The sequence below is a fragment of the Sus scrofa genome, chromosome 18, assembly GCF_054392235.1.
Source record: "Sus scrofa isolate SSC_HxYL_T2T_F1_AM1 chromosome 18, Sscrofa_HxYL_maternal_Yorkshire_Landrace_v2.0, whole genome shotgun sequence".
In the NCBI taxonomy this organism is placed as follows: Eukaryota; Metazoa; Chordata; class Mammalia; order Artiodactyla; family Suidae; genus Sus; species Sus scrofa.
This window is the reverse complement of record NC_139400.1, coordinates 27,930,691-27,957,629: the sequence shown is the minus strand read 5'-3', so window position 1 is coordinate 27,957,629 and position 26,939 is coordinate 27,930,691. Positions and strand designations below refer to the sequence as shown.

The 26,939-nt window shown below is 39.4% G+C and overlaps 1 protein-coding gene across 26 annotated transcripts in view; it reads left to right on the top strand.

The window, feature by feature from the left end:
* Window positions 1-26,939, top strand: part of NRF1 (nuclear respiratory factor 1) — a 195,418-nt gene that overhangs the window by 89,439 nt on the left and 79,040 nt on the right. For all 26 annotated transcript variants that reach the window (XR_014833912.1, XR_014833913.1, XM_085005484.1 and 23 more), the window contains 4 exons: window positions 5,220-5,360; window positions 20,173-20,331; window positions 21,531-21,728; window positions 22,626-22,727. Coding sequence is in view for 24 of the 26 variants with exons in the window: in XM_085005484.1 (XP_084861610.1) it covers window positions 5,220-5,360; window positions 20,173-20,331; window positions 21,531-21,728; window positions 22,626-22,727 (600 nt within the window). In the remaining 2 variants the exon portion in view is untranslated. The remainder of the gene's footprint in view (window positions 1-5,219; window positions 5,361-20,172; window positions 20,332-21,530; window positions 21,729-22,625; window positions 22,728-26,939) is intronic.

Sequence of the window (26,939 nt, the reverse complement as noted above, 5' to 3'; positions counted from 1 at the left end):
GGTCATGATTTCTTATTCTAAGTCATTCACTTATTTAGATAAGCTTTTTAAAAATGGCTTCAAGTTACATGAAATGTGGAGGCATATTTTAAAATCAGTGTAGTAAAATCCCTATTATTTATTAACTTATTTAACAAATAACTAGCATTGTTAGCTATAAAGTCCAAGACAAGGATTCCATCCATGTAAGTCCTTTGAGGTTTCAGGATTCAAAACTAGGGATCCAGCCTTTGGAATGGATAAGCAGTGAGATCCTGCTGTACAGCACTGGGAACTATATCTAGTCACTTATGATGGAGCATGATAATGTGAGAAAAAGAATGTATATATGTATGTGTGACTGGGTCACCTTGCTGTATAGTAGGAAATTGACAGAACACTGTAAACCAGGAGTTCCTGTTGTGGCTCAGTGGTTAATGAATCCAACTAGGAACCATGTGGTTTCGGGTTCAATCCCTGGCCTGGCTCAGTGGTTAATGAATCCAACTAGGAACCATGAGGTTTCGGGTTCAATCCCTGGCCTCGCTCAGTGGGTTAAAGATCCGGCGTTGCCGTGACCTATGGTGTAGGTTGCAGACGTGGCTCGGATCCCGAGTTGCTGTGGCTGTGGCGTAGGCTGGCAGCTACAGCTCCGATTAGACCCCTAGCCTGGGAATCTCCATATGCCACGGGAGTGGCTCAAGAAATGGCAAAAAGACAAAAAAAAAAACCAAAAAAAAAACAAACAAACACTGTAAACAAGCTATAATGAAAAAAATTAAAATCATTAAATTTAAAAAACAAAACAAAAACTAGAGATCCAGGGAGCAAGGGGAAAACTAGAGATCTGGACTGAGGCAGTAGAGGAAAGAGGCTGACATTGGGACTGAAGACAGAACAGGATGGAACCAATAGATTTCATGGGCCACAGCTTGTGGCCTGGCTCTGGATCACAGGTCTGAAGGCAGCACTGCTTTTAGGCATCTCGGCTGCATACCTCAGATGACAGTATATTGTTAATCTCACAGGGGCTCATAGGTAAAAAATAATTTTAAAAGTCTTTTATGAGGAGTTCCTGTCGTGACGCAGTGGTTAATGAATCCGACTAGGAACCATGAGGTTGCGGGTTCGGTCCCTCCCCTTGCTCAGTGGGTTAACAATCTGGCGTTGCCGTGAGCTGTGGTGTGGGTTGCAGATGCCGCTCGGATCCTGCGTTGCTGTGGCTGTGGTGTAGGCCGGTGGCTACAGCTCCAATTGGACCCCTGGCCTGGGAATCTCCATATGCCACAGGAGCGGCCCAAGAAATGGCAAAAAGACAAAAAAAAAAAAAAAAAAAAGTCTTTTATGAGACCTTCCTAAGGATTCCTCTTTTATCCAGAAAACCTTTGAGTATACATAAGAATTACGGTATCTTGTCTGGGACCATTGTTGCAAGCTCACTAAAGGCCTGTTGACCTTAATGATTGTAGCAGCCAATTCCTGAATCCCCAACAAGCACATTCTGTGCCCAGAACTCCAGTGGTTCATGTAAACATTCTAAATACTCTTCATATCTGGTAATTATGAGAGTGTTTATTAATGTATTATCTGTACATGTCTGAATATGTAGACTGTTTCATAGTATAAGTGACACATGACTATTGGAGTGTAGGAAATTAAAGGAGTAAGAGAATTGTGGCAAGAACACTTGGGAACTTTTCTCAGAGGAAGTGGAAATTGAATTGGGGCTTGAAAAATGGATAAATGTGGATAAGAAGCAGAATTAAAGACCCAGAGAAAGAAAAGAACTTGCTAGATGCAAAATTTAGTGAGGAGGCCAGCCAGCTAAAGAAGGAGAATGGTGGAGTTCCCTGGTGATACAGTGAGTTAAGGATCCAGCATTGTCATACTATGGTGTAGATTCAACCCCTGCCCCAAGAACTTCTGCACGCCAACTCCCCCACCCAACCCCCACCCCCTAGAAAAGAGGCAGAGTGGTGAGCAAAGTTGCCCAGTAGGACCCTGGGCTATGTGCTGGGAACTCAAGAGGGTGCTGTTCACATGGTCTACAGAGCTAGGCATGCACAGCTGTACCTGGTGGCCCTGGTACAGAGTACTGGGAAAGTAGGGAATGATCAGAATGGTTGAAATGCAAGACTGAGAAGCTTGGGCTTCATCCCATAAGTGGTGGGGAACTGTAGGAATTTTTTTTTTCTCTTTTTTTTTTCCTCTGTAAGTATTTTTAAGAAAAAAGATAAATAATAGTGAAGTGGCTGAACGTAAAGGATTTGGAGCTACTTAAAAATTAGTTGGATTTTCTGCTGTATCCCTTTCTGCTAGCTATATGATTTGGTTGAGTTACTTAAGCCTGAATTTTCTTATCTGCAAAATAAGTATCATGGTAGTTTCTTTATAGAATTATGTGAGAATTAATTGAATAATGTATGTAGTGCTTAACACATAGCAAGTGTTCAATAATTGGTATTTGATTATTATATCAGTGTTTCAGAAATTTTGAATGTCACCAGTATACAAGATGAATTGGAAGAAGAGCGATTGATTGGCAGATCAGCTACCAAAAAAAAAAAAAAAGCAAATCACTTTTGTTTTGAAATTCTTTTTAACTTTAATTGTGAAACCAGTTAGTTGACAGTGACATATTGGTATGAAATGACAGAAGCTTTAGCTGTGGTTTTTGAAATAGAAGGTGGAAGTTGGGAAAAAACCCTGCATTTCATCATATCTATGATACATTAGTTATAAGATGCACCATTATTTATGTGCTACAAAAAAGAGAAAAAACATTGACAAACTCTGTCACAGTGCTTATCAGTTAGAAATTTTATTTTATACTGAATTGAAAGTTTTTTCAGGCTTACTTAGATGTAGATTTTAATCCTACTGCTTTTGTAAATACATAAAGGAAAATGTGAGGCAGATTACCTATTTCTAAAATTTTTTTAGCTGTTCCTAAAACTTTTTCACATTCAGAGTCCAGTTCTTCTGAATTACTTTCTGTTTCAGAGTCGTTTTTGTCTGTGTGGTTTTCATGTAATATTGTTTTGTCTGCCAAGAGAGCATGAGTAGTGCTGCATTTCTTTAAAAAGAGCTCTGCTCTTGTCTCTCAGACTTTTTCCAAGGTGCAGCAAATTTGATGCTAGTGCTTTTTGGTTTTACCAGAAAGATCACTGGGGAAGTTATCAGACAACCAAGACTCACATTCCTTTCTTTCTTTCTTTTTTAACATTCCTTCCTGAAATGGTGCTAAATGGTTTGTTGATTGAAAAATCGAGAGGTTGTAGTCATGCCTCGAGGGATAACAGCCATGCTTACACAATGACTGCAGTGCCCCATAATACCTGGTCTACAGTAATTTTAGGATTCATCCCAATTTCAAATGAATGATAAATGGGGGGGGGGGAATTCATCTCAAAATTGATAGATCTAGTAGAATTGAAGCACTGGCTTTTAATTCTGAGAAAGTTAGTTAATTTTACTAAGCAAATTTAGAAACATGGTCACACTTGAATTTGTTTCATTGTAAATTACTCTGAGGGATGCTGGACCAGCATTTAAAAAAAAAAACAAAAACACAGGATATATTTAAGGAATTGTATAGCACTGATAAGTTTAGTAAAATGCTTAAATATGAATTCCTGGAATTTTACTGAAATTGTTTGAAGATACCTAATAGTGTAATAATAGTAATAACCTAATGTTTTTTGTCTTTGTCAAGTGTTTCTGCACAGTGAATTTATTTTTATACTATAATCATTCACTCTTACTGTGGGCATACATAATAATATAATGATCTAACCTGATACATTGAAGTTCAAAGACCACAACTTAGGTTTACTCAGTTTTTCTGTGGGTCGGTGGTGTAAAAAACTCTACGCAAGATACGGAAGTATAGAAATCAGAAAATATGAATCATTAAAGATACCATAGCAACACAGCTGTTTAATTGCAATAAATACATTGGCAGCAATTTTTGAAACTTTCTTTTTTATTAGAAACAATAAAACTGAGTGTCTAGAGTAATAATGATTCTACATCTTTTGCACTATTTTTCTTTCATCACCTTTATCGTTGCTTTTTTGGAAAATTCTTTAAAAGTTGTACATTATAGGCAACAATTTTTTCCTGTTCCGTATGCTTGAGGTGGAGCATGGGAATCTTTCTCTTTTAACCTTCATAATGAGGTATTTATGAGGAAGTATATCATGATTGATAGCTTAGTCCACTTAGCAGACAAACGTCATATCTTCTAGGCAAACTTGTTTTCTCTTACACTTTTTTTTTTTTTTTTTTAAGATGATGACCTGAGCCCTGAAAGCAAGTTAATTTTCTATCCCATCTTGTCACACTTGTATAATTCCATGGCTTCATTATCCCCAGATATGTCCTCATCCCCCTTGTGTATGCCTGTGAGTGAACCCATTGTTGGTGGTTGTAAGATCCAGTTTATCTACCGTTTCTGCTCATGGTGGAAGAATGTGTACATGTACAATGTGCTGCTAAGTTCTGTTCTCTGAGAGATCTTTCACTGCGCAGTGGAAGGAATGGAGTCAGAGCAACAGTATCTAGCTCCAGAGGCATCACAAGTTTGAAGTTCACCTCTGTCACCAGTGAGTAGCAGAAAGGAGGAGGACTTGACCTGTGGTGCTCTCTCTGACCCTGGGCCTTACTGATAGTGGCACCTGTGACACCCAGCTACAGTGTATACCTCTTGGTTTTTCTTTCTAATGCCTTTCAGTCCAGCCTCTTATACACTTGAATATCCTGTTTGATGATTAGCTTTGCAGGAAAGTAGTGGCGTAGGAAAATTTCCAATAGGTTGCTTAGAATTTTAGAGACATAAGTCCTCAGTGATCTCCGAAATGATTTTGGTAATTAACTGCCACAGCTAGGTTTTTTCTAATGTCCTGGGAAATGCAGAATAATGAATGCCATTCCTGTTAGATCTGTAACAGGTAATGGGGCACCATTCTCTGAGAAAACATGATTTTAACCGAGGAGCAGTATTCTTGTAAAGTTTTTCTACCATTGTTACTCGTAATTTCATCATCTTTTTTATTTAATTCTGTACCATATGATGTCTTTGGGGTCAGCAGGTATTTTTATCTGCTAGTTGTAGAAGTGTTTGTTCTTAGGACTTTGCAGTGGCTAAGGGAGGCCAGCCCCACCCACTCTGGTTGCTTGGCACCAACCCTCCCTGGTTGTTGGGCATCTTGTTTACTTCTGCCCTTAATTCCCTGCAGGTGCGTAAGTACAAGAGCATGATCCTGGAAGACCTGGAGTCGGCCCTGGCAGAACACGCCCCTGCGCCACAGGAGGTTAACTCAGAGCTGCCGCCTCTCACCATAGATGGAATTCCAGTCTCTGTGGACAAAATGACCCAGGTAAGGGGCGGGAAATGAGGAGGAGACACAAAGACAGGCGCCCAGGTGTGGGCGGGCCCCAGATCACTTTTCTTAGTTTTGTCCTCAGTGATATACCACTGGAGTGAGATGTAGCTTGGAGTCTGATGGTGAAACATTAACAGCCTTGGAGAGGAAAATGTAGGGCCAAAAAAATGCTCCCAACCATGGGTGCAGATATGCTCTTCTCCTTCTGTTAGCAGTTTTTTCCTTTCGCTTGGGCCCTTGGGTTAGATGGAGAAACCTTTAGCTGGAGTTGGTTTGGACAGGAGACTGTTAGGACTTTGATGAATCACAACCAGGTGGGGCAAGTAAGCCTTCATGCTTCTTGGGCTGAGCTGTTCCTCTTTCTGTATCAATTCTGAATACCACCATACTATTGCCAAGGCAGGATCCCCTCTCCAGAGAATATGACTGGAAAACTGAGGACACCCTCCTGAATTATTGCTTTTCTCCTCTCCCTTTGAGAGGGGAAGTCAAAATGTACTTAGTCTGATTAATCAGCATACCTCAGTGATTTTGCTGAGACTGTCCCTTTTAAGTTTTTTTTTGTTGTTGTTTTAAAAGTGATACCTTGATTGAGATCAAATGCCTTTATTATAACATATCCTTCTACCATATTTCTTTATTAACACTTCCTAGCTTTAAATACAGTTGTGTGTTTTCTTTCCTTATCTCACTCAGACTCCAGCAGTGTTTAACATCGTTGATTACTCTTTCCTTCTTCAACACTGTCTTTTCTTGGTTTCTGTATGCGACACTCTCCTCCAGGTGATCTCTTCCTGTTCTTGGGCTTTATATCCCATCTATATGCTATCTATACCCCAGCTTATACCACTGTTAGAGCTCCTGTACCTAACATGCCCCAAACAGAACCTTTGATTGCCCCCACTTTCTACTCCAAATCTGTTCCTCCCCTGGTATTCCTCACTTCAGCTAACGGTGCCGCAGTCTGTCTGGTTGCTCAAGTCCCAGTGTAGGTGTAAGCCTTGGTTTTCCTGTTTTGCCCCTACTCTACCACCATTTTTTCCTTTTGTATCTTTTTTTTTTTTTTTTTTTTTTTTTTTGGTCTTTTGTCGTTGTTGTTGTTGTTGCTATTTCTTGGGCCGCTCCTGTGGCATATGGAGGTTCCCAGGCCAGGGGTCCAATCGGAGCTGTAGCACCGGCCTAGGCCAGAGCAACAGCAACGTGGGATCCGAGCCGCATCTGCAACCTACACCACAGCTCACGGCAACGCCGGATTGTTAACCCACTGAGCAAGGGGAGGGACCGAACCCGCAACCTCATGGTTCCTAGTCGGATTCGTTAACCACTGTGCCACGATGGGAACTCCATGTATCATTTTTTATTAGATTCCACATACAAGTAATATCATAGGACATTTGTCTTTCTGTCTGGCTTAATATGATAATCTCTAGGTTATCCACATTGCTGCAAATGGCATTATTTTATTCTTCTTTAATATTCCATTGTATGTATGTACCACGTCTTCTTTATCCAGTCTTCCGTTGATGTCAACGGACGTTTAGGTTATTTCTGTGTCTTGGCTATTGTAAGTAGTACTGCAGTGAACACCGGGGTGTGTGTACATTTTTGAATTATGATTTTCTCCAGATATATCCCCAATAGTGGGATTGCTGGATCATATGGTATTCTATATTTATTTTTTAAGGAACCTCCATACCGTTCTCCATTGTGTTTGTACCAATTTATATTCCCACCAGCAGTGTAGGTGGGTTCCCTTTCCTTCTCACCCTCTCCAGCATTTATTTTGATAACTTTTTAAAGATTGCCATTGTGACTGGTGTGAGGTGATATCTCATTATAGTTTTGATTGAATTTCTCTAATAATTAGTGATATTGAGCATCTTTTCATGTGCTTTTTGGTCATCTCTCTGTCTTTGGAGAAATGTCTATTTGCCAGTTTTTTGATTGAGCCGTTTGTTTTTGTGATGTAAAGCTATGTGAGATGTTTTTATACTTTAGAGATCAGTCCCTTGTCAGTCACTTGGTTTGCAAAGGTTTTCTCCAGTCTGTGAGGTGTCTTTTCATTGTTTTTAATGGTTTCCTTTGCTGTGCAAAAGCTTTTAAATTTAATTAGGTACCATTTTTATTTTTATTTTTTTATTTTCACTACTCTAGGAGGTGGATCAAAAAAGATATTGCTGCGATTTATGTCAGAGTGGTCGGTCTATGTTTTCTTCCAGGAGTTTTATGGTATCCGACCTTATGTTTAAGTCTTTAATCCATTTTGAGTTTATTTTTGTGTATGGTGTTAGAAAATGTTCAGATTTCATTTTTTAATATGTAGCTGCTCAGTTTTCCCAGCAGCACTTACTGAAGAGACTGACTTTTTTCCATTGTATATTCTTGCCTCCTTTGTCATAGATTAGTTGACCATAGGTGCGTGGGTTTCTCTCTGGGCTTTCTATCCTGTTCCAGCGAGCTGTGCCAAAACCATCCTGTTTTGATAATTACAGCTTTGTTGTATAGTCTGAAGTCTGGGAGCCTGATTCCTCCAGATCCATTTTTCCTTTTCAAGATTGCTTTGGCTATTTAAGGTCTTTTGTGTTCCTGTAAAAATTTTTTTATTTTATTTTATTTTTGCTTTTTAGGGCCACACCTGTGGCATATGGAAGTTCCCAGGCTAGGGGTTGAATTGGAGCTGCAGCTGCCAGCCTATGCCACAGCCACTGCAATGCCAGATCCTTAACCCACTGAGCATGACCAGAGATTGAACCCACATCCTCATGGATACTAGCTGGGTTCATTACTGCTGAGCTACAAAGGGAAATCCCAAGCCTCTCTTGAATTGCCCATCTCACTGGCTTTGTCCTTACCACCAAGTCACAGTTTAATGCATTCCCTGTTGTCTTTCTAACACTTATAAGTACCTGAAATTATCTTATTTTTAACATTTATACTTGTGTGTGATCTGTCTCCTCCGCTAGAATTGAGAGCAAGGGCTTGGTTTCCATTCTTCATTGCTGTCCAGTACAGTTGCCCAGCACCAGATAATATCTATATTCTAAATACAGTCGGCCCTTTGTATCCATGAGTTGTATATTTATGCAGATTTTAATTTAATATTTAATATAATAATAATATAAACCAGATAATCCAAAGTTTTTATTGTATTAAATCATCACAGCTGCTCATAATTAGGAAAATTTACTAATGGTCATAGAAGTCAGAGCAAACAGTTTAATTAATATGTTGGAGGTAAAACATTTGAAATGATTATTTTCTGGGAATTCCCATTGTGACTCAGCAGGTTAAGAATCTGAGTAGCCTCCAAGAGGATGCGTGTCCTATCCCTGGCCTCACTCAGTGGGTTAAAGGATCTGTTGCTGCCGTCAGCTGTGGTGTAGGTGGAAGACACAACTCGGGTCTGGCATGGCTGTGGCGCAGGCTGGCAGCTGCAGTTCTGATTGGACCCCTAGCCTGGGAACTTCCACATGCCACACTGGCGACTATAAAAAAGCAAAACAAAGCAACTGTTATTTTCCGTTTTTGTTAACCGTGCACTCAGTAGAAGTTGGTGTAGGGCTGCATCCCCGGGAAGCTAAATGTCATGGGTCGGTCTCGCAGGTACCTTATCAGAAGCGTCCATCTTTTTTATCATCGTCCATTTCCTCCTTACCCTTCTCAGCTCAGATGAGGACTAAAAAATAGCAAACAACAAGTAAAACAAGCAAGTGACAAGGAGGAGCGAGTAGAATAATGAAGAACCCAGCTTCTAGCTGAATGAGAATTTCTGAATATTCGATCCTGGTTTTTTTTGTTTTTTGTTATTTTATTGTATTTTATTTTGTTTTCCTCAGACACTTTTTTTTGAATGTAAGCCAAATACCTTTTCTTTTAAAAACTTATCAAATCTAAAGATTTTCACTATTAGTAAGTAGTAAAAGCAGGGTTTTATTTCAAACCAAACCTAGATATGCAAGGTTTGGGGAATATAAGCACCATCAATAGAATGTACATTTTCCAGGGGGCAGGTTGGCAAAATTTTAAATGTGTGCATCATGCCCTCCAAGTAAGCAAAGATGTTATGTTCATGGCATTGTTTACAATAGGAAAATCTGAGGAAAGTGTGATTCAATAAATTATAGTAGTGGTGTTTAGAATTTACATGGAAAGAAGAGCAGCTTAGCCCAAAAAAGACTAGAAGTGAATATGCAGTGACAAATTAGACACTAAAAATGATTTACTCGCTGTTGCAGTAGCGTAATACTGTGGTATATTAAGTCAAAAACGGATAGTAGCATTTCTTATGTACTCTGATTTGAGGGGTTTAGAACTTTTTTGTTTGTTTCTGTTGAGGGGGCTAGATTCCTCCCCACCCCCTACCCAAAGAACATGAAATTGAGTTAATTGATCTCATTTGTTTAAAATATGCACACAAAACTTGCCTGCACATGTGTGAGTATGTGTGAAGTTTTAGAGGGATGTTCAGTGATACATTAACGTGATTATGTATAGTGACCTTATAGGTTATTTTCATTTTATTTGTCTAATAAGCATGAATTACTTTTATAACCGTGGTAGAAACCCAAAAAGGTATTTTCATATTTTATGTTAAATTTGAATTTTTTAAAGTGCAAGTTTGATGGTGTTTCTGCTTTGCTTTATCCAAATATGATTTTTTTTTTAATGGGTTCCATTGAAGGTGTCGGCAACTCCTTTTTTTTTTTTTTTTTAAACCTAATTTTCTCTTCTGTGGCTCCTGTGCATTGGAAGGCTCAATAGTTCTTTACAGAGGTATTTTATTTAACCTTTGCTCTCCAGAAAGGGAGAGAAAGGGTGTGTGTATGCTTTCTATTTTATAGTCAAAGAAGAAGAGCTCAGATATCGTCTGTAGCGTAAAAGACAAAGTAAGTTTAAGTGGACACCAGTTCTGGAGTTGAGACTATATGGGTAATTCATAACTTCCTTGAAGCGATTAAAATTCCAGAATTCTAAAAGTGCTCTGGAATAGAGATGGACTTGGATTAACAAGACAGCTCTATTAATTATCTGCACTGAAAGCTGTGGAGATAACTAATGTTTATTTTGATGACCCTAATTTACAAATATAATTTCATATACAATCCTAAATGAGTTCTGAATCATCCAAAGAGAGTAAATTATATTCAATATTATTCTAATGTTATATGTTCCATTATTTTAATTTTTTACTAACTAGAAAGTTAGTATAGTTTGTGAGAGAGTTAGAAGATTTAATCTTTAAGACCCAAGTCAACTATGTAGTAGCTTTGGTTCTCAGTTTCATTTCTGAAAGTGCCCTCCTACCTTATGGAGCTGGAGGAAGAAAAAATGAGATATTATATTGGAAAGTACTTTGAAAACTAAGGAATCACACAAAGGTATTATTTCTAATTATTTATACTAATTATATATGCTACCTATATTACCTTTTAAATAACCTAATCATACAATTTCTCACCCATTTTTCACTTAGAGGAAGTTAATAAACCAACAGTTTTTATTTTGCTTAGCATTGAAGTGGAACAGTATAGGTGACAGTGTATTTAAAAATTGAGACAAAAAGAGAAGAAGCCAGGAGTTCCTGCTGTGGCGCAGTGGGATTGGCAGTGTCTCTGGAGCACTGGGACGCAGGTTCGATCCCTGGCCTGTGTGGTTGAGGATCCGGCATTGCCACAGCTGCAGCGTAGGTCACAACTGCGGCTTGAATCAGATCCCTGGAAGCTTCTTAAGTAAGCTAGTGTCAGGAGTTCCTCTCGTGGCTCAGTGGTTGACGAATCTGACTAGGAACCATGGGGTTGTGGGTTCGATCCCTGGCCTTGCTCCGTGGGCTGGGGATCTGGTGTTGCCGTGAGCTGTGGTGTAGGTTGCACACGAGGCTCGGATCCCACATTGCTGTGGCTCTGGCGTAGGCTGGTGGCTGCAGCTCCGATTGGACCCCTAGCCTGGGAAGCTCCATATGCCGAGAGAAGCGGCCCTAGAAATGTCAAAAAGACAAAAAAAAAAAAAAAAAAAAGAAGAAGAAGAAGAAGCAAGCTAGTGACAAACAAATAGGGTTTAGTGAAGTCCCTGTTGCCAGTGCTTTCTCCTCTCTCCCTCTCCCTCTTTTTTTCTGTAGAACTATTATTGTTCTCATCATTCAGATTGAGTATTTCAGGTAATCTACACTGAACAGTCACTGCTTTAAAAGAATTTCTTGACTTGCTCTAACAATCATAAAATTGTCTTCAACAGATTGAAATTACGTATGACAGAGTATCTTAAATCCTCTATGAACTGAATGCCCTGGTTCTTTTAGGAAGCAGCTTTGTAGTTTTGGGTTTTTGTATGTTTTGCTTGTTTGTTTTTGTTTTTGGTAAAAGTATAATTCTCTATGAGTAAATAGAATGTTTACCTGAGAAGCTTCTGTTTTTACTGTTATAACTTGATTCTGATAAAGTCTTTTTTTTTTTTTTTTTGCTATTTCTTGGGCCGCTCCTGCGGCGTATGGAGATTCCCAGGCCAGGGGTCCAATCAGAGCTGTAGCCACCGGCCTACACCACAGCCACAGCAACGCAGGATCCGAGCTGCATCTGTGACCTACACCACAGCTCACGGCAACGCCGGATCCTTAACCCACTGAGCAAGGGCAGGGACCGAACCCGCAACCTCATGGTTCCTAGTCGGATTCGTCAACCACTGCGCCACGACGGGAACTCCTGATAAAGTCTTTTTTATGTGTATACTAGAAACACATAGCTCTGTAGTCTTTTTAATGAAAAAAATGAAAAATTGAATTTCTGGTCATCTTTAGGAATAGTGGCTAGGGAGTTCCCATTGTAGCTTAGCAGGTTAAGGACCCAACTTTGTGAGGATACAGGTTTGACCCCTGGCCTCACTCAGTGGGTTACGGATCTGGTGTTGCCACAAGCTGTGGCATAGGTCGCAGATGCGGCTCAGATCCAATGTGTTATTTACCACTGCTGTGGTGTAGTCTGAAGCTGCAGCTGCGATTCAACCCCTGGCCTGGGAACTTCATATGCCACAAATGCAGCGCGAAAAAGAAAAGAAAAAGAAGAAAAAAATGAATAGTGGCTAGAACTTATCCCATTTATGTCTGTCTCTTTGCATAAGTACTGAAGAAGGTTGAGAAAAGGTTTAGAAGAAGAAACCATTAATTTGATATAGATTCTGCAACCCCCTTTATAATGAAATAATGAAGACATGTTTTTTCAGAGATTCTGAAAGCTGGGCTAGCAAAATTTTCTAGGATACTTCAGACCAAAGACGAGAGGATGGGCTAGATTGTGCTTCTCAAACTTCATTGTGCTTTGGAATCACCTGAGAGTCCACTTTGTTTAAATGCACATTGTGAGTCAGTAGGTCTGGAGTAGGACCTGAGGATCTGCCTTCTAATTTCTAGGTGACGCCAGTGCCGCTGACTCCCACATGACACTTTGAGTTTAAGGAATTACATCTTTTCTTGAAGTCTTTAAGCATTAACTATGATTTTTTTTTTTAAGTAGATAATCAGTATGTTCTTTACTACACTTGAGTCCTATGAAATCTTTTGTTCTTGGGAGTTGTTAATCTTCTTGGAATTTGTGTTAGAAGAGATTCAGACAAAACTTAATAATTAATAATTATAATTATAGAAGAAATATCTCTGGAAAAGACCAGTCTGGTATTATTGGTTAAAATTCATTGCTTTGGAGTTCCCGTCATGGCTCAGCAGTTGTTAACAAACCGACTAGGATCCATGAGGATGCGGGTTTGGTCCCTGGGCTCGCTCAGTGGGTTAAGGATCTGGCATTGCTGTGAGCTGTGGTGTAGGTCGCAGATGTGGCTCAGTTCCCTCATTGCTGTGGCTGTGGCATAGGCTGGGGACTACAGCTCCAATTGGATCTCTAGCCTGGGAACCTCCATATGCCGCCAGCGTGTCCCTAAAAAGACCAAAAAAAAAAGTCCATTCCCTTTCCCCTTCTCCCTTTCCTCCTCTCTTGAACTTATTGTCCTTTTACTCTCACTGGGGAATCTTTTGTTGCTTTAATATTCCCTTGAAATGATGATGCAACAGGATAGCAATTCTTCACCAGTTTTCAGGGAAACCTTAAGAAACATTCAGCACAGTGATAGCTTCTTTGAAAGAAGTTATTCACCGGGATTAACATGTTTTACTTAGAAAACATTCATCAGTTGTCAGTTGAGGTTTTTTGAGTGTTATTTTGTTTTGTTTTTAAAAAGCATAGATCTGGTTTCTTCTAGAAACATTATGCTAAGTGAAATATGCCAAATATAAAGGACAAATATAGTGATTCCACTTGTATGAGCTATCTAGAATGGTCAAATTCATAAAGACAGGAAGGAGAGTGGACGTTATCAGGGACTGGGGAAAATAGAAAAGGAATTTTTGCTTAATGGGTACAGAATTTCTGTTTGACGAAAAAGTTCTGTAAATAGTGGTGATGGTTGTACAGCATTGTGAATATACTTAATGCCACTGAATTGTACATTTTAAAATGGTAAATTTCATGTTACATACATTTTACTACAATTAAAATTTTTAAAGAAGAAGGGGTGGATAAAAGTATTTTAATGAGTTCAGTGGTCCTCAAACTTGGCTGCACAATAGAACCATCTGGGGAACTTGAAATTCTAGTGCCCAGGCCACACTCCAGACCAATTAAATCAAAGTCTTTGGGGATGAGATCTAGGTCACTGCAGTGTTTAAACTCCCCAGGCAATTCCATTGTGCAGCCAACTTTGAGAACCACTGTTATGGGCAAGAGTTCCTAATACTTCTCCTACTGTATGTGGTATCAGAATCTATATGCACAGTAGGCTTTGCTTACTGTGTCTAAAGTGATCAAAGTGTGTTTATGTATAAAGTTGTCTAAAGTGATCAAAGCATGTTTGTGTATATGATACCATTCCACATTTTGTAAGTACTAGATAGGCAAGGTGAGATTAAGAGAGTGTAAAGGGAACAAAAACATTGGCTGTGTTCATGAATATGATACAGCATATTTTGAATAAGAATAAAATAATTTTAAGGGTATATTCAGGAATACTAAGAAGGGAACATGTGTATAAATTCCACATTTAGAACAGAACTAACTAGACTGGGGAGAATAGTTGCATATTATATGACAAAGAATGTCTAAGACATTACCATTTTTTCAAATTAATAAAAAGATAATGAGAAAAGTAAACAAAGTACTACTTACAGTTCGTACAAAGAAAAAATAAGTAAACATATAAAAAGATTCTCAGTTTCACTAGTAGTGAAAATTAAATCATTTCCCCCACATTAGGTGAGCCAAAATAAGAAAGCAGGGCAGGGAGTTCCTGTCATGGTTCAGCGGAAACAAATCCGGCTAGGAACCGTGAGGTTGCAGGTTCAATCCCTGGCCTTGCTCAGTGGGCTCAGGATCTGGCCTTGCCATGAGCTGTGATGTAGGTCACAGACGCGGCTTGGGTCTGGCGTGGCTGTGGCTGTGGCATAGGCCAATGGCTACAACTTTGATTAGACCCCTAGCCTGGGAACCTCCATATGCCGTGGGTATAGCCCTAAAAGGACAAAAGAGAGAGAGAGAGAAAAAAAGCAGGGCAATTAAAAAACGTAAAGGGAGCTTTTGAAATAAAGGATATTGTTCTACACTGTTGGGGGGAATAGTATTGACAAAGTTTTTTAGGAGGGCAGGTAGGTAGTATCTATTAAAATGTTAAATGAATGTGCCCTTTAACCAGCAGTTCCACTTTTCTGCTAGAGAAAAACTCACACATGTGCTCAGAGAAACATGTACAAGCAGGGTAAACTACCTAAATCCTTATCAATAGGAGAATGGTTAAATAAAAAGGAAAAATGTGTATCGTGGATACTAGGCAACTGTTTTTTAAAAAATAAGATTCTTCTAGTTGCACTACCATGAGAAGATCTCTGTGACAGAATGTTGAGCGGAAAAAAAGTTGTACTAAAACATGCACAATATGTTTTCTTCCATCACATAAAACTGTGCCTTTACAACATATATTTATGTAAACACATAGAATTTGGCCTCTAAGAAAGGATGTTCATCAAATTAATGACTCTGGACAGGTGATTAGATTGGGGAGGGTGAGTCAAAAAGAGGACTTTGTTATTTATTTTTATTTTTTATATTTATTTTATTAAAGTATAGTTCATTTTACAATGTTATGCCAACTTCTGATGTACAGCAAAGTGACCCAGACATACATATATATACATTCCTTATATTATCTTTCATCATCGTCTATCCCAAGAGACTGGATATAGTTCCCTGTGCTTATCCATTCTAAATGTAATAATAAATGTCAATTGTGTTATTTTAATTTTTATACAAAAGAGTACAAGTAGGATAAGCTAGCAGAAATTGACCAACCTGAGACTCCTTCAAAGAGAAGGTAGAATTTTAAGAGCACTTTGATTAATGAGAGGGAGACAATTTAATACATTGATGGGATGTGGAGAGAGAGAAGCAGAAGTGTTGGCTTGAGAGAGGAATGTCTTCATTGACTGTCCCTCGAATTCTCTAAACTTACTTTTCCTTCTGAACTGTTCTTCCCATGTTTCTATGGGAGTATGTTTTATGGAAAAATGAGATTAAATGAAGCCAGTGTTTCTGCTGGCCCTACTAGGGAATGTGGGAATATAGGATTGGTACTTCTAGCAAGAAAAGCCGCTTTTCGGAGTTCCTGTTGTGGCACAGACGAAATGAATCCGACTAGGAACCATTAGGTTGCAAGTTCGATCCCTGGCCTCGCTCATCGGGTTAAGGATCTGGCGTTGCCGTGAGCTGTGGTGTAGGTCGCAGACACGGCTCAGATCTGGCGTGGCTGTGGCATAGGCCGGCAGCTGTACTGATTAGACTCCAAGCCTGGGAACCTCCATAGCCCTCAGGTGCGGCCCTAAAAAGCAAAAAAAAAAAAAAAAAAAAAAAGAAAGAAAAAAAAGAAAAGCTACTTAAGTTATCTCTATGAACGGAGGTCAGTGGTGCAGATAATCCCCAATAGTGAGCAAAACATCATTTTGCTTTTGTTTTCTAATGCCCTTTAAATGTCCACTTGAGTATGATTGGGACCGTCAACATGGAAATTCTTAATTTTAAATTAAAATAATGAAATCACAGTCTGAAGATTCTTCAGTTTTCCTTCCCTGCTACATTCCTGTAGAGTATAGAAAACATCACCTTTCAGTGTGATTTGATTTCAACTGCCTTTTCTTTAAATTTGTTATGTATTCTCTGACCTCTTCAGAGGTGGACTTGGCCAACGTTTTGGTTTGAAACGCCTTTTCTTGGTAACTGAACCTAAATGGACATCAGGAGCTTCAAAATCCTTCATCTTGAGTACTTGCAGAGCAGAGAGGGAAAGAATAAGAGGAGAAGGGTATTTAAGAATATAGGATTATGCCTTGTTTGGACAGCAAAGAAGTAACTAAGTTTACAAGTGGGAAGTTTCTAGCATAGGAAGAAATATTGTTTCATTGTGGCTGGATTAAAATTTTTAGAGTTTTAGAAAAAGTCTTTTTAAAAAAAAAAACAAAACCGTCTGTGGTTTCCACATAATCTTTACTTTTGATTGCCACTGGCATAAATTTGATATCTTTTTTTCTTGCTGAATGTGCCCTGGAAAGAGTGGTATCTCCTACTCTCTACTAGGTTGAGGTGGCCTTGCTGACCACGCTGGGCACTGGAAGCCCATCTAGAGCCCTAACTCTGAATGGGAAGCTGGGAAAGCTTGTTGTGGCCCAATTAGAGGCCAGCCGGAGAGGATGGGCTTTACCTTTGCTGATCCTGTTGATTGTCTCCCCTGCGGATTAAAGACAAACCTCCCTTAACAAGCACATTGAGTAGCTTGGGTTTCCAAAACTCTCCGGGACCAGTAATTAGTCCAACTGGTAATGAGAGCACAGTGCTGAATTCTGGAAAGGAATGATTTAACTCTTTCTGTTCTGGACAGCTCGTTCACCTTATTCATCTCCCTTTTGCCGTGGCACTGTTTATTCGGGACAGTATGAAAATAGTCTGGTGGAAAATTGCCTTTCAGTGAAGTCATATTATCACTATGCATTTAAAAGCAAAGATTGTCCTTCATCCCCAATCTGTACAGACTTGAAAAGTTTACTTTTATAATAGAAAGTGCTTTTTGCCTCTTATTTTGATATAGGAGCAAATTTTATTTTTATTTTTTAAATTAATTAATTTTTTTGACTGCACCCATGGCATGCACAAGTTCCCGGGCCAGGACTGAACCAGAACCACAGCAGTGACAACACCAAATCCTTAACCACTAGGCCCCCAGGGAACTCTAAATGGGGCAAATTTTATACAGCTGACAGTTAGTACTTTAAAAAGCTAAGATCTGACTCTGAATTGGAACTTAATTTCTCACTGGGTCTGTTTTTTAGCTGAATGGGGTTTTTGCCTGTGGAAGTAACCTTTTCTTTGTGCTGCTTCTCTTTTTCCTGCTTCTCATGTTAGCCTGTACTGTCTTTTTCCTAGGGTTTTGAAACATTTCCCATCCAGAAATTTCTAGCACATAAAACATCTTTTAGGACTTTAAAAAATTTTAGCTTTTTGTTAATTTAGAGATATTTGGCCTTCTTATTTCATGATCTCCCCACTTTGTTAGGTGTGGATACAAAGACCGTTAATGGGATTGAGAGAAAGGGGAGACTTATAAAAGTCTGTGGTATTGAGTCTATTTTGTTTATCCATCTGAGAAAGCCATTGTTTTTTTTAATATAGGAAAAATGTAAATATTGTGTGCGAGGATTACATAAGCCTTTTCCTTCTCTGTTTATCTGAGGCTAGAAAAAGACGCTCGCAGGAAGCCAGGATAAAGGGGAAAATGACTTTGAGATGCACTTTCTTAAAATAACTGAAGAAGTGACCTCATGAACCAGCTGATAGCCTGGGTTTGCAAATGGATACATTTCTATTAGCCTGCTGCCTGATGCCGCAGAGCCAAATATATAATGGAGTGAGTGCATTATATCATATCCTGCAGGCAGGAGACTGTCTGGGAGATGGGGAACTTAGAAAGAGGTGAAATGGCAGGCTCGGCACAGGAATTAACGATGTAAATACTGTTAACTGAACTTTCTTTATTAGCTGAACAGTACTGTTTTGGGTTAATGATTCTCTATTATGTACTAATTGGCATTATCCTCTGGTAAAATAATATTTAAATGAGAATATTTGATATTTAAATAGTCTCTTCAATACAATGTTGCTGTATTCATTCTCTCATTAATACTTAAGTATTCTCATTTCTCTCTTTTTCTTTCTCTAATTTACAGCTATAGGCCCATGTCCTTGGGTCTGACTCCTGCTAAAATTGTCCTCTCCTTATGGTCCTAGGCTCTAGATGCAATATGAGTGTGTCCTTAGATGGAGGATGCTGCTTATCTCTGAGGAGCTATAGACCACCAGGTTCAAAGTAAAGAAGTAGGTCTAGGGAGGAAGATTGGTAGTTGTCTCTGTGGTTTAGCATCTGTTTGGTCTGGATTTGATTTGTAAAATACATTTGAATGAAGCCAGAGTTGTTTTTAATTCCTCAAAGACTTGGGTTGCAACCCCAAGGACACAGTAAGCTGACCCACCCATCTAACCTACTCTATCTCCAGTCTGTTTCTTTATGTCAGGGAGAAAATCTTCAGCTAGGATAGAAATCAAGAGATTCCTCTGTTAGGAGGGATGGATTAGGAGTTTAGGGGTTATTAGATGCAAACTGGTTGTATATGGGATGGACAAACCACAAGGTCCCATTATATAACACAAGGAACTATATTCAGTATCCTGTGATGAAGCACATGAAAAAGAACCCGTGAAAGAATGTGCGTGTGTGTATAACTGAATCACTTTGCTAAACAGCAGAAATTAATACAATATTGTAAAACCAACTGTGCTTCAATAAAATTTTTATATTAAAAAAATTTGAAGTCCATAATGTGTTTAAAATCAATACATACTTCATTATGTATATCTGTATGTCAGACATTGGACTAGAAACTTTTTAAGATGAGTTTTAGGGTTATTTTCCCTTTTTATTCAGTAAAGTCCATTTATTTCCATATATTTTATAACCACATCATTACTAAATTCTCTTATTGTTTATAGTAGTTTCTCATTTGATTCTCTGGAGATTTCCAGATCCACAGTCATATCACCTACAAATTTTATCTGTTCTCATCTCTTATTTCTCTCATCTAATGATTCGGATTACTTCCTCCAGCACAGTGTTGAAAACATGTCGACTTTGTTTGACACCTTGAATGTATGGACATACTAAAAGGGAAATAAGCAGAGTTTCCATCAGAGTGCAATGGGATCAGTGGTGTCTCTACAGCGTCAGGACGCATATTTGATCCCCAGTCCAACACAGTGGGTTAAAGGACTTGGCGTTGCTGCAGCCACGGCGTAGGTTGCAGCTATAGCTGGGATCTGATCCCTGGCCCGTAAACTCGATTTGCCATGGGGCAGCCAAAAAATAAAAAATAAGATAAAAGAGAAATAAGCATCTTAGGGGGCAGAAGTCAAACATGGAGGCAGATGTTCTTGATCTTACTGGAACAGGTGTATGAAACACAGCTTAAGGTGCACTTTACAAACATTTGTATAATTCTCCATCATTCATGGAGCTACAATAACCTATGGGAAACATTTGGTTCTCAGTGTTGCATTTTGGAACTCTCCAATAGCCTCCAGGGACACTCTCTATTTTATAACCTTAGAATTTGTTGGGAGACACAAATATATCCCAGATGTCTTTCGTGACTACTGATGACCATGCTCTTGTTTTTTAGGCCCAGCTTCGGGCATTTATTCCAGAGATGCTGAAATACTCCACAGGTCGAGGAAAACCAGGCTGGGGTAAAGAAAGCTGCAAGCCCATCTGGTGGCCTGAAGATATCCCATGGGCAAATGTTCGGAGCGATGTCCGCACAGAAGAGCAAAAGCAAAGGGTGAGGCTTCCTCTGGCCTGAGTTGCCTGTTGCTTTTCTGTTCTGAATCAGCCACCTAGTTTTTGTTATCCTATTTCTTGTGCTATAAAAAGTCTAAAAATATTTGTGTCAAATATTGTGTTGAATGTGTCCCCCAAAAGAAGTTTGATATTCTCTAATTTATAGACTTTCCCATTCATTACTCCATCACTATAAAGACTTAGGATGGGTCTGTGAGCTTACACTTATCTCTGCATTGTTGCCCTTTGGGGCAGTTTTAATTTTATAAGGTGCTTGGAAAAACTGAATAAACTTGAAGTAAAGGTATTAATCACTTTGTAGACTTAGAAATGTCGTTATTTCTGGTTAGCAAGAATCACTACGAAAATATGAAAAGAGAGAGCTGTTAAGTTGGTCAAGTCCACTGATGACGAAACTTGTTTTTAGAAAGAAGAAAGACTAGGAGTTCCCGTCATGGCTCAGGGGAAATGAATCTGAGTAGTATCCATGAGGACGCAGGTTCCATCCCTGGCCTCGCTCAGTGGGTTAAGGAGCCAATGTTGCTGTGAGCTGTGGCATAGGTCTCGAATCCTTCGTTGCTGTGGCTGTGATATAGGCTGGCAACTATAGCTCCAGTACGACCCCTAGCCTGGGAACCTCCATAATGCCACCAGTGCATCCCTAAAAAGACAAAAAAAAAAAAAAAGAAGAAGAAAAAGAAAGACTAGGAGTTCCCTGGTGGTTCAGTAAGTTAAGGATACAGTGTTACTCCTGTGGCCTGGGTTCGATCCCTGGCCTGGGAACTTGCACATACTGTGGGCACAGCCAAAAGGAAGAAGGATTACACCAGGTGTCCTCCCTTACTTGTTCTGCATATTTGTTTTCAGTTAGCTCTAAAAATTTACTAAGAATCTTAAGTATAAAATTATTGACAAAAGAGTCACCTTCTTTTGTGAGACGTTTAAAAGTTGGCCTCAGGTTAGAACAGAGTCTAAAACCCAAAAGCGAAACCACATTTTGATCAGAAAGGAAACTGGTGTGAAAGCTTTGGTGCTTAGTCCTGAATTTCCTTGTGTCTGAATCAGTCTATGGGAAATAATCCTGAGAGAGTTACTCCATACAGGTTTGGTTTGCTTTGATAAATAAGCACCTGCTTATTCCATAGTGGGATTGAATAACCAGCATTCTTTGTACTTAATTTGCCTTTTTTCTGGTGACAGGTTTCATGGACCCAGGCACTACGGACCATAGTTAAAAACTGTTATAAACAGCATGGGCGGGAGGACCTTTTGTATGCTTTTGAAGATCAGCAAACACAAACACAAGCCACAACCACACATAGTATAGCCCATCTTGTACCATCACAGACTGTAGTCCAGACCTTTAGTAACCCCGATGGCACTGTCTCTCTTATCCAGGTAAGTAAAGTTAAGAGTTACCAAATTGTGGTTTCTAAGGTGGATTTATGGGCACTTCATCTCAGACTGGAAAAAGTTTTCTTTCTACAAATTCTTGTATGAAGCTCCCCAGGATCTTTCTACCTGAACTTGATTTTTCGAATGGTGTTTTAAGTTGTTTGCATTTTGCTAAACAGAGCTATAGATAGCTTTTCTGAATATTTCCAAATCAAAGCACTGTAAAAATGTTTTTTGTTTTTTTTTTTTTTTTACCATTTCACTCTGTCAGTGGCCAGGAGATATTTCTTTGATATTACGTCTTATGAGATAAAACGCAATTTGTTGATAGATAGGAAGCCTCTAAAGTTAAGATAGAGGAGTTCCCATCATGGCTCAGGGAAATGAATCTGACTAGTATCCAAGAGGACACAGTTTCAATCCCTGGCCTCGCTCAGTGGTTTAAGGATCTGACGTTGCCATGAGCTGTGGTGTAGGTTACAGACACGGCTCGGATCTGGAGTGGCTGTGGCATAGGCTGGCGGCTACAGCTCCGATTCAACCCCTAGCCTGGGAACCTCCATATGCTGAGTGTGCAGCCTTAAAAAGACAAAAAATTTTAAAAAATTAAATTCAGGTTGGGGTGAGAATAGAAAGTTGGTTGACTGACATGGGGCACCAGTGACAGCTTCTAATACTTATTTGAAAAATATTTGATTGAATAATATTGACTTATTTGATTGAAGTAAAACTCTGAAGCTCATGTTAGTATCTAAGATATGATTTCGGTAATTCATTTCACATTACAAGGTGTATTAATTGTTATCCAAGTTGAATATGGCTTTAAATGAGTCTTCTGAGTAAAGGAGAAGCAGAAGGACCAGTCTACTGACATTTATCCCTTTCCTTATGTGTCTTTAGGTTGGTACAGGGGCAACAGTAGCCACATTGGCCGATGCTTCAGAATTGCCAACTACAGTCACTGTTGCCCAGGTGAATTATTCTGCTGTGGCTGATGGAGAGGTAAGAAGGAGGATTCTGTCTGTATCCACTTGAATACTTGAACGTGTAGGTGAGGGAGAAGGGAGGGTCTGGAAGATGAAGAGACTCTAAGCAGCCTACACATCTGTACCATTATTTTACTTAAACCTTTCAAAACATCAGACCATGACAGTTTTACAAAGTAGCTTACTCTGTGTATGTTAATTATACCAGTTGAAATGTATGGATCTTTATGATTTAGACCTGTGAGGAACTTACAGTTTTACATTTGCAACATAGCATTTTGTATAGTACAGAAAAAAATGGATTATCCATTCCGTACTTTTATGCTGTGAATCCTAAAGAATTTAAACTTTGGGCTTTATGGAAAAAATTAGATCATTAAAACTGGAGCGGACTATAACATTCTTTGAAGGGATATGTTTGTATATCAGTAGACATAATTTATTGCATTTTATTCATGCCTTTGAAAAGGCTTCACAAGAAAATCCTTCCCTATCAAAATCGAGGTAATTATGAGATGTTAACTTAAAGGTAGCTAACTTTTATTGAGCACTCACTAAAGGAAGTACTCAGCGCTAGGAAGTATAGGTTCTGTTATCATCTTCACTTTATACATGATAAAACAAAGGTTAGGTGACTGGCCCAAAGGCACAGAGTGAGTGTTGAAGCTAGGTAGTGCATTTAGAAAAATGTTGTCTAGGCTTTGAACCTTCAGTGAAGTTCAGGAAATGGTTTGTTAAGTCACTGTGGACTTTTCCCCTAAAGGTTGTACTCCTGAAGTTTGAAACATAGCCAACAGATGTCAAAGAGCAATATAAAAAATAAAGCTTAAAGTATTGTCTCAGCCTTGTTCAAAACCCTGGAATATTTTCGCTCAGAACATGAGAGAGCCCCTTTCATTTGTGCATCCCAGGAAAGGGAAAGAACTGGCGCGGGTCACGGCCAGTGAGATGAAGAGAAACGCAGCAGGCTCCTGCCAGCCAGCATGTGTTGAGCCCCTGCCGGGTAGCAGTTGAGATGTTAGATGTGTCGGGTTGATTTGCACAGGAACCCTGCACTCAGGGAGAGAGAATTGTCTACACAAGTGAACTTTGGTCCCTGCTGTAGAGATGCTGCAGCATGGTCTGTGCCTTCAGGAAAGAATGTTTCCAGCTGGGGAAACTGGGAGGGTTTGGGGCAGGAGCTGACCTTTGGCTTTCCAGTATAGAAAACTAGAAGTCAGGAGTTCCCGTCGTGGCTCAGTGGTTAGCGAATCCAACTAGGAACCATGAAGTTGCAGTTCGATCCCTGGCCTTGCTCAGTGGGTTAAGGATCCGGTGTTGCCGTGAGCCGTGGTGTAGGTGGCAGACTCAGCTTGGATCCCTCGTTGCCGTGGCTCTGGCGTAGGCTGGTGGCCACAGCTCCGATTCGACCCCTAGCCTGGGACCCTCCATGTGCTGCGGGAGTGGCCCAAGAAATGGCAAAAAAAAAAAAAAAAAAAAGAAAAAGAAAACTAGAAGTCAACAGGATACTTACTTTTAAAAGTAGGAGTTCCCATTGTGACTCAGCAGGTTAAGGATCCGACGTTGTCTCTGTGAGGATGCAGGTTTGATCCCTGGCCTCACTCAGTGGGTAAAGTATCTGGCATTGCCAGAGCTATGGCATAGGCTGCAGATGCAGCTCAGATCCAGTGTTGCTGTGGCTATGGTGTAGGCAGCAGCTGCAGCTCTGAATTAACCCTTAGTCCGGGAATGTCCATATGCCACAGGGGTGGCTGTAAAAAGAAAAAAATAATAATAATATATACACATCATGAAAGAGAATGGATTAGCTGAGTGAAAAATCGGTCAGTCCGAAAACACTCAAACTAAAGGACAGACACCCCTTGAGATGTAAAAGAGGCAGCAAAGACAGGGGTGGGTACATTTATGGGATTTGTTACTTTTTGACTTATTCAAAGTTATTAACCATGTTTCCCAACTGAATGTTGCCTGGACACTATTTAATAAAGTAATTTTGAGTTTCTTAAACACTTCTCTAAAAACAAAGTCCTTGAAACTCATTTTACAAAATAACTCCACATATACAAAGGTAATTCAGTGTATTCAGAAGTTCATGGAAAATATGAAAGATAAAAATATCTCGGTCACATATCTGTTGCTTTTTCAGCACACTAACATTATTTTTTAGTCATCTATGTGTGAGTGGGTAGATGGCATATACAAATAATCTGTTGGCAAATACCCAAATTCAGTGAGATTAAAAAAATTCTGGAGTTTCTTGGTGACCTAGTGGTTGAGAGCTCAGCATTGTCACTGCTGTGGCTCAGGCTGCTGCTGTGGCATGGGTTCAATACACAACAACATTTTTTTAACTCTTCCTACACTTCCAATGAAACAAAAATGATATGAAGAGAAGAAGCATAGGTTCTCTCAGAAAGTGGCAAAAGTATTTTCGATTTTATAGTTTGCTTCTCTTTGCCTTCAGATTTCTCTTAGATATTGACTTGATTGTTAGCATCTTAGCTTTGAGCTATACTTAATCAAAATATCAAAAAAAAATTAAAAAATTAAAAAAAAAAACAAAAAACAAAATATCTCACTGACTTGGGCCATAAGGCATATCTCACTTCAAGCCATAAGGCATTGCATTAGATGACTCAGTAGAAACATCCTGCTGCCTGTATTTAGCCTCATTTCTCCCAAGGAACAGAAAGTGCTTTTACAAAAATAAACAATACATATACTTTGAGAAGTTGTGAGGTCATTTTGTTATCTTAGCCTTGCCAGTGAGAACTCTTACCTTAGACCTTACTACATTCAGCATCCAGTTAGTTGTATTTGGTTACATTTATAAGAAGGACCATTTGTGGGCCTGTCTCTTCTGGTTATAAATAGTCTCCAAAACCTGTTTTAGTATTCTGAGAATATCCAATAATCTAAGTTGTTACAAAGAAACAAACAAAATCGCTAACCTTGGGCAGCTTAAAACTAATTAGGGATACGGAACACATTACATAATTATTTAGAAATGAATAAGAAAAGAGTTTTGGAGTTCCCGTCGTGGCGCAGTGGTTAACGAATCTGACTAGGAACCATGAGGTTGCGGGTTCGGTCCCTGCCCTTGCTCAGTGGGTTAACGATCCGGCGTTGCCGTGAGCTGTGGTATAGGTTGCAGGCGCGGCTCAGATCCCGAGTTACTGTGGCTGTGGCATAGGCCGGTGGCTACAGCTCCGATTAGACCCCTAGCCTGGGAATCTCCATATGCCGTGGGAGCGGCCCAAGAAATGGCAAAAAGGCAAAAAAAAAAAAAAAAGAATTTTAAAATAATATGAAATAAACTATGCTGATTTCAAAATATTTATATATCTTTCTTTCTTTTTTGGGGAGGCGGGGGGTTCTTTTTAGGGCCACACCTGCGTCATATGGAAGTTCCCTGGCCAGCGGCTGAATCAGAGCTGCAGTTGTCGACCTACACCATAGCCACAGAACACCAAATCCTTAACCCACTGAGTGAGGCCAGGGATCAAATCCACGTCCCTCATGGATGCTAGTCGGGTTTGTTACTGCTAAGCCATGACGGAAACTCCTACAATTTCAACTTTGATGGCATATTTACAAATGCAAATGGATTTGAGAATTTATTCTGTTGTGTGATAAGACCATTAATTGGTATTGATGGTATTAATTGCATTATGTGTCATAAGAAATAAAATTTGAAGTAGAATGATATAATAGTGATATGTGTGAGTCTATAAAAAGCAGAAGAAACCAGAACACAAACTTTACAGACTTGAATTTTAAACTGAATCATTGGAGTTCCCATTGTGGCTTATTGGGTTAAGGATCTGGTGTTGCTGTGAGCTGTAGGGTAGGTCACAGATGTGGCTCAGATCCGGTGTTGCTGTGTCTGTACTGTAGACCGAGCTACAGCTCTGATTCTACCCTTGGCCCAGGAACTTCCATGTGCCATGGGTCTGGCCATAAAAAGAAAAAAATGAATCATCAACATATGTAACAGTTTTGAAGTAGCATAATTTATTTTAAATGGATTCTTTTATGAATATTAATTTATTTGAAATAAGAGGTGGCTGAAAAACAAGTAGGAAAATATGAACAAAGGAGTATGGTCTTCACCTATCCTTTCAATAAATGCTGTCTGAGCCCTGTGCCAGGTACCATATATACTACAGGTACAGGAAAATAAAGACTATTCTCTTAAAGAGCACACAGGTAGATGGTAGAGAAAACA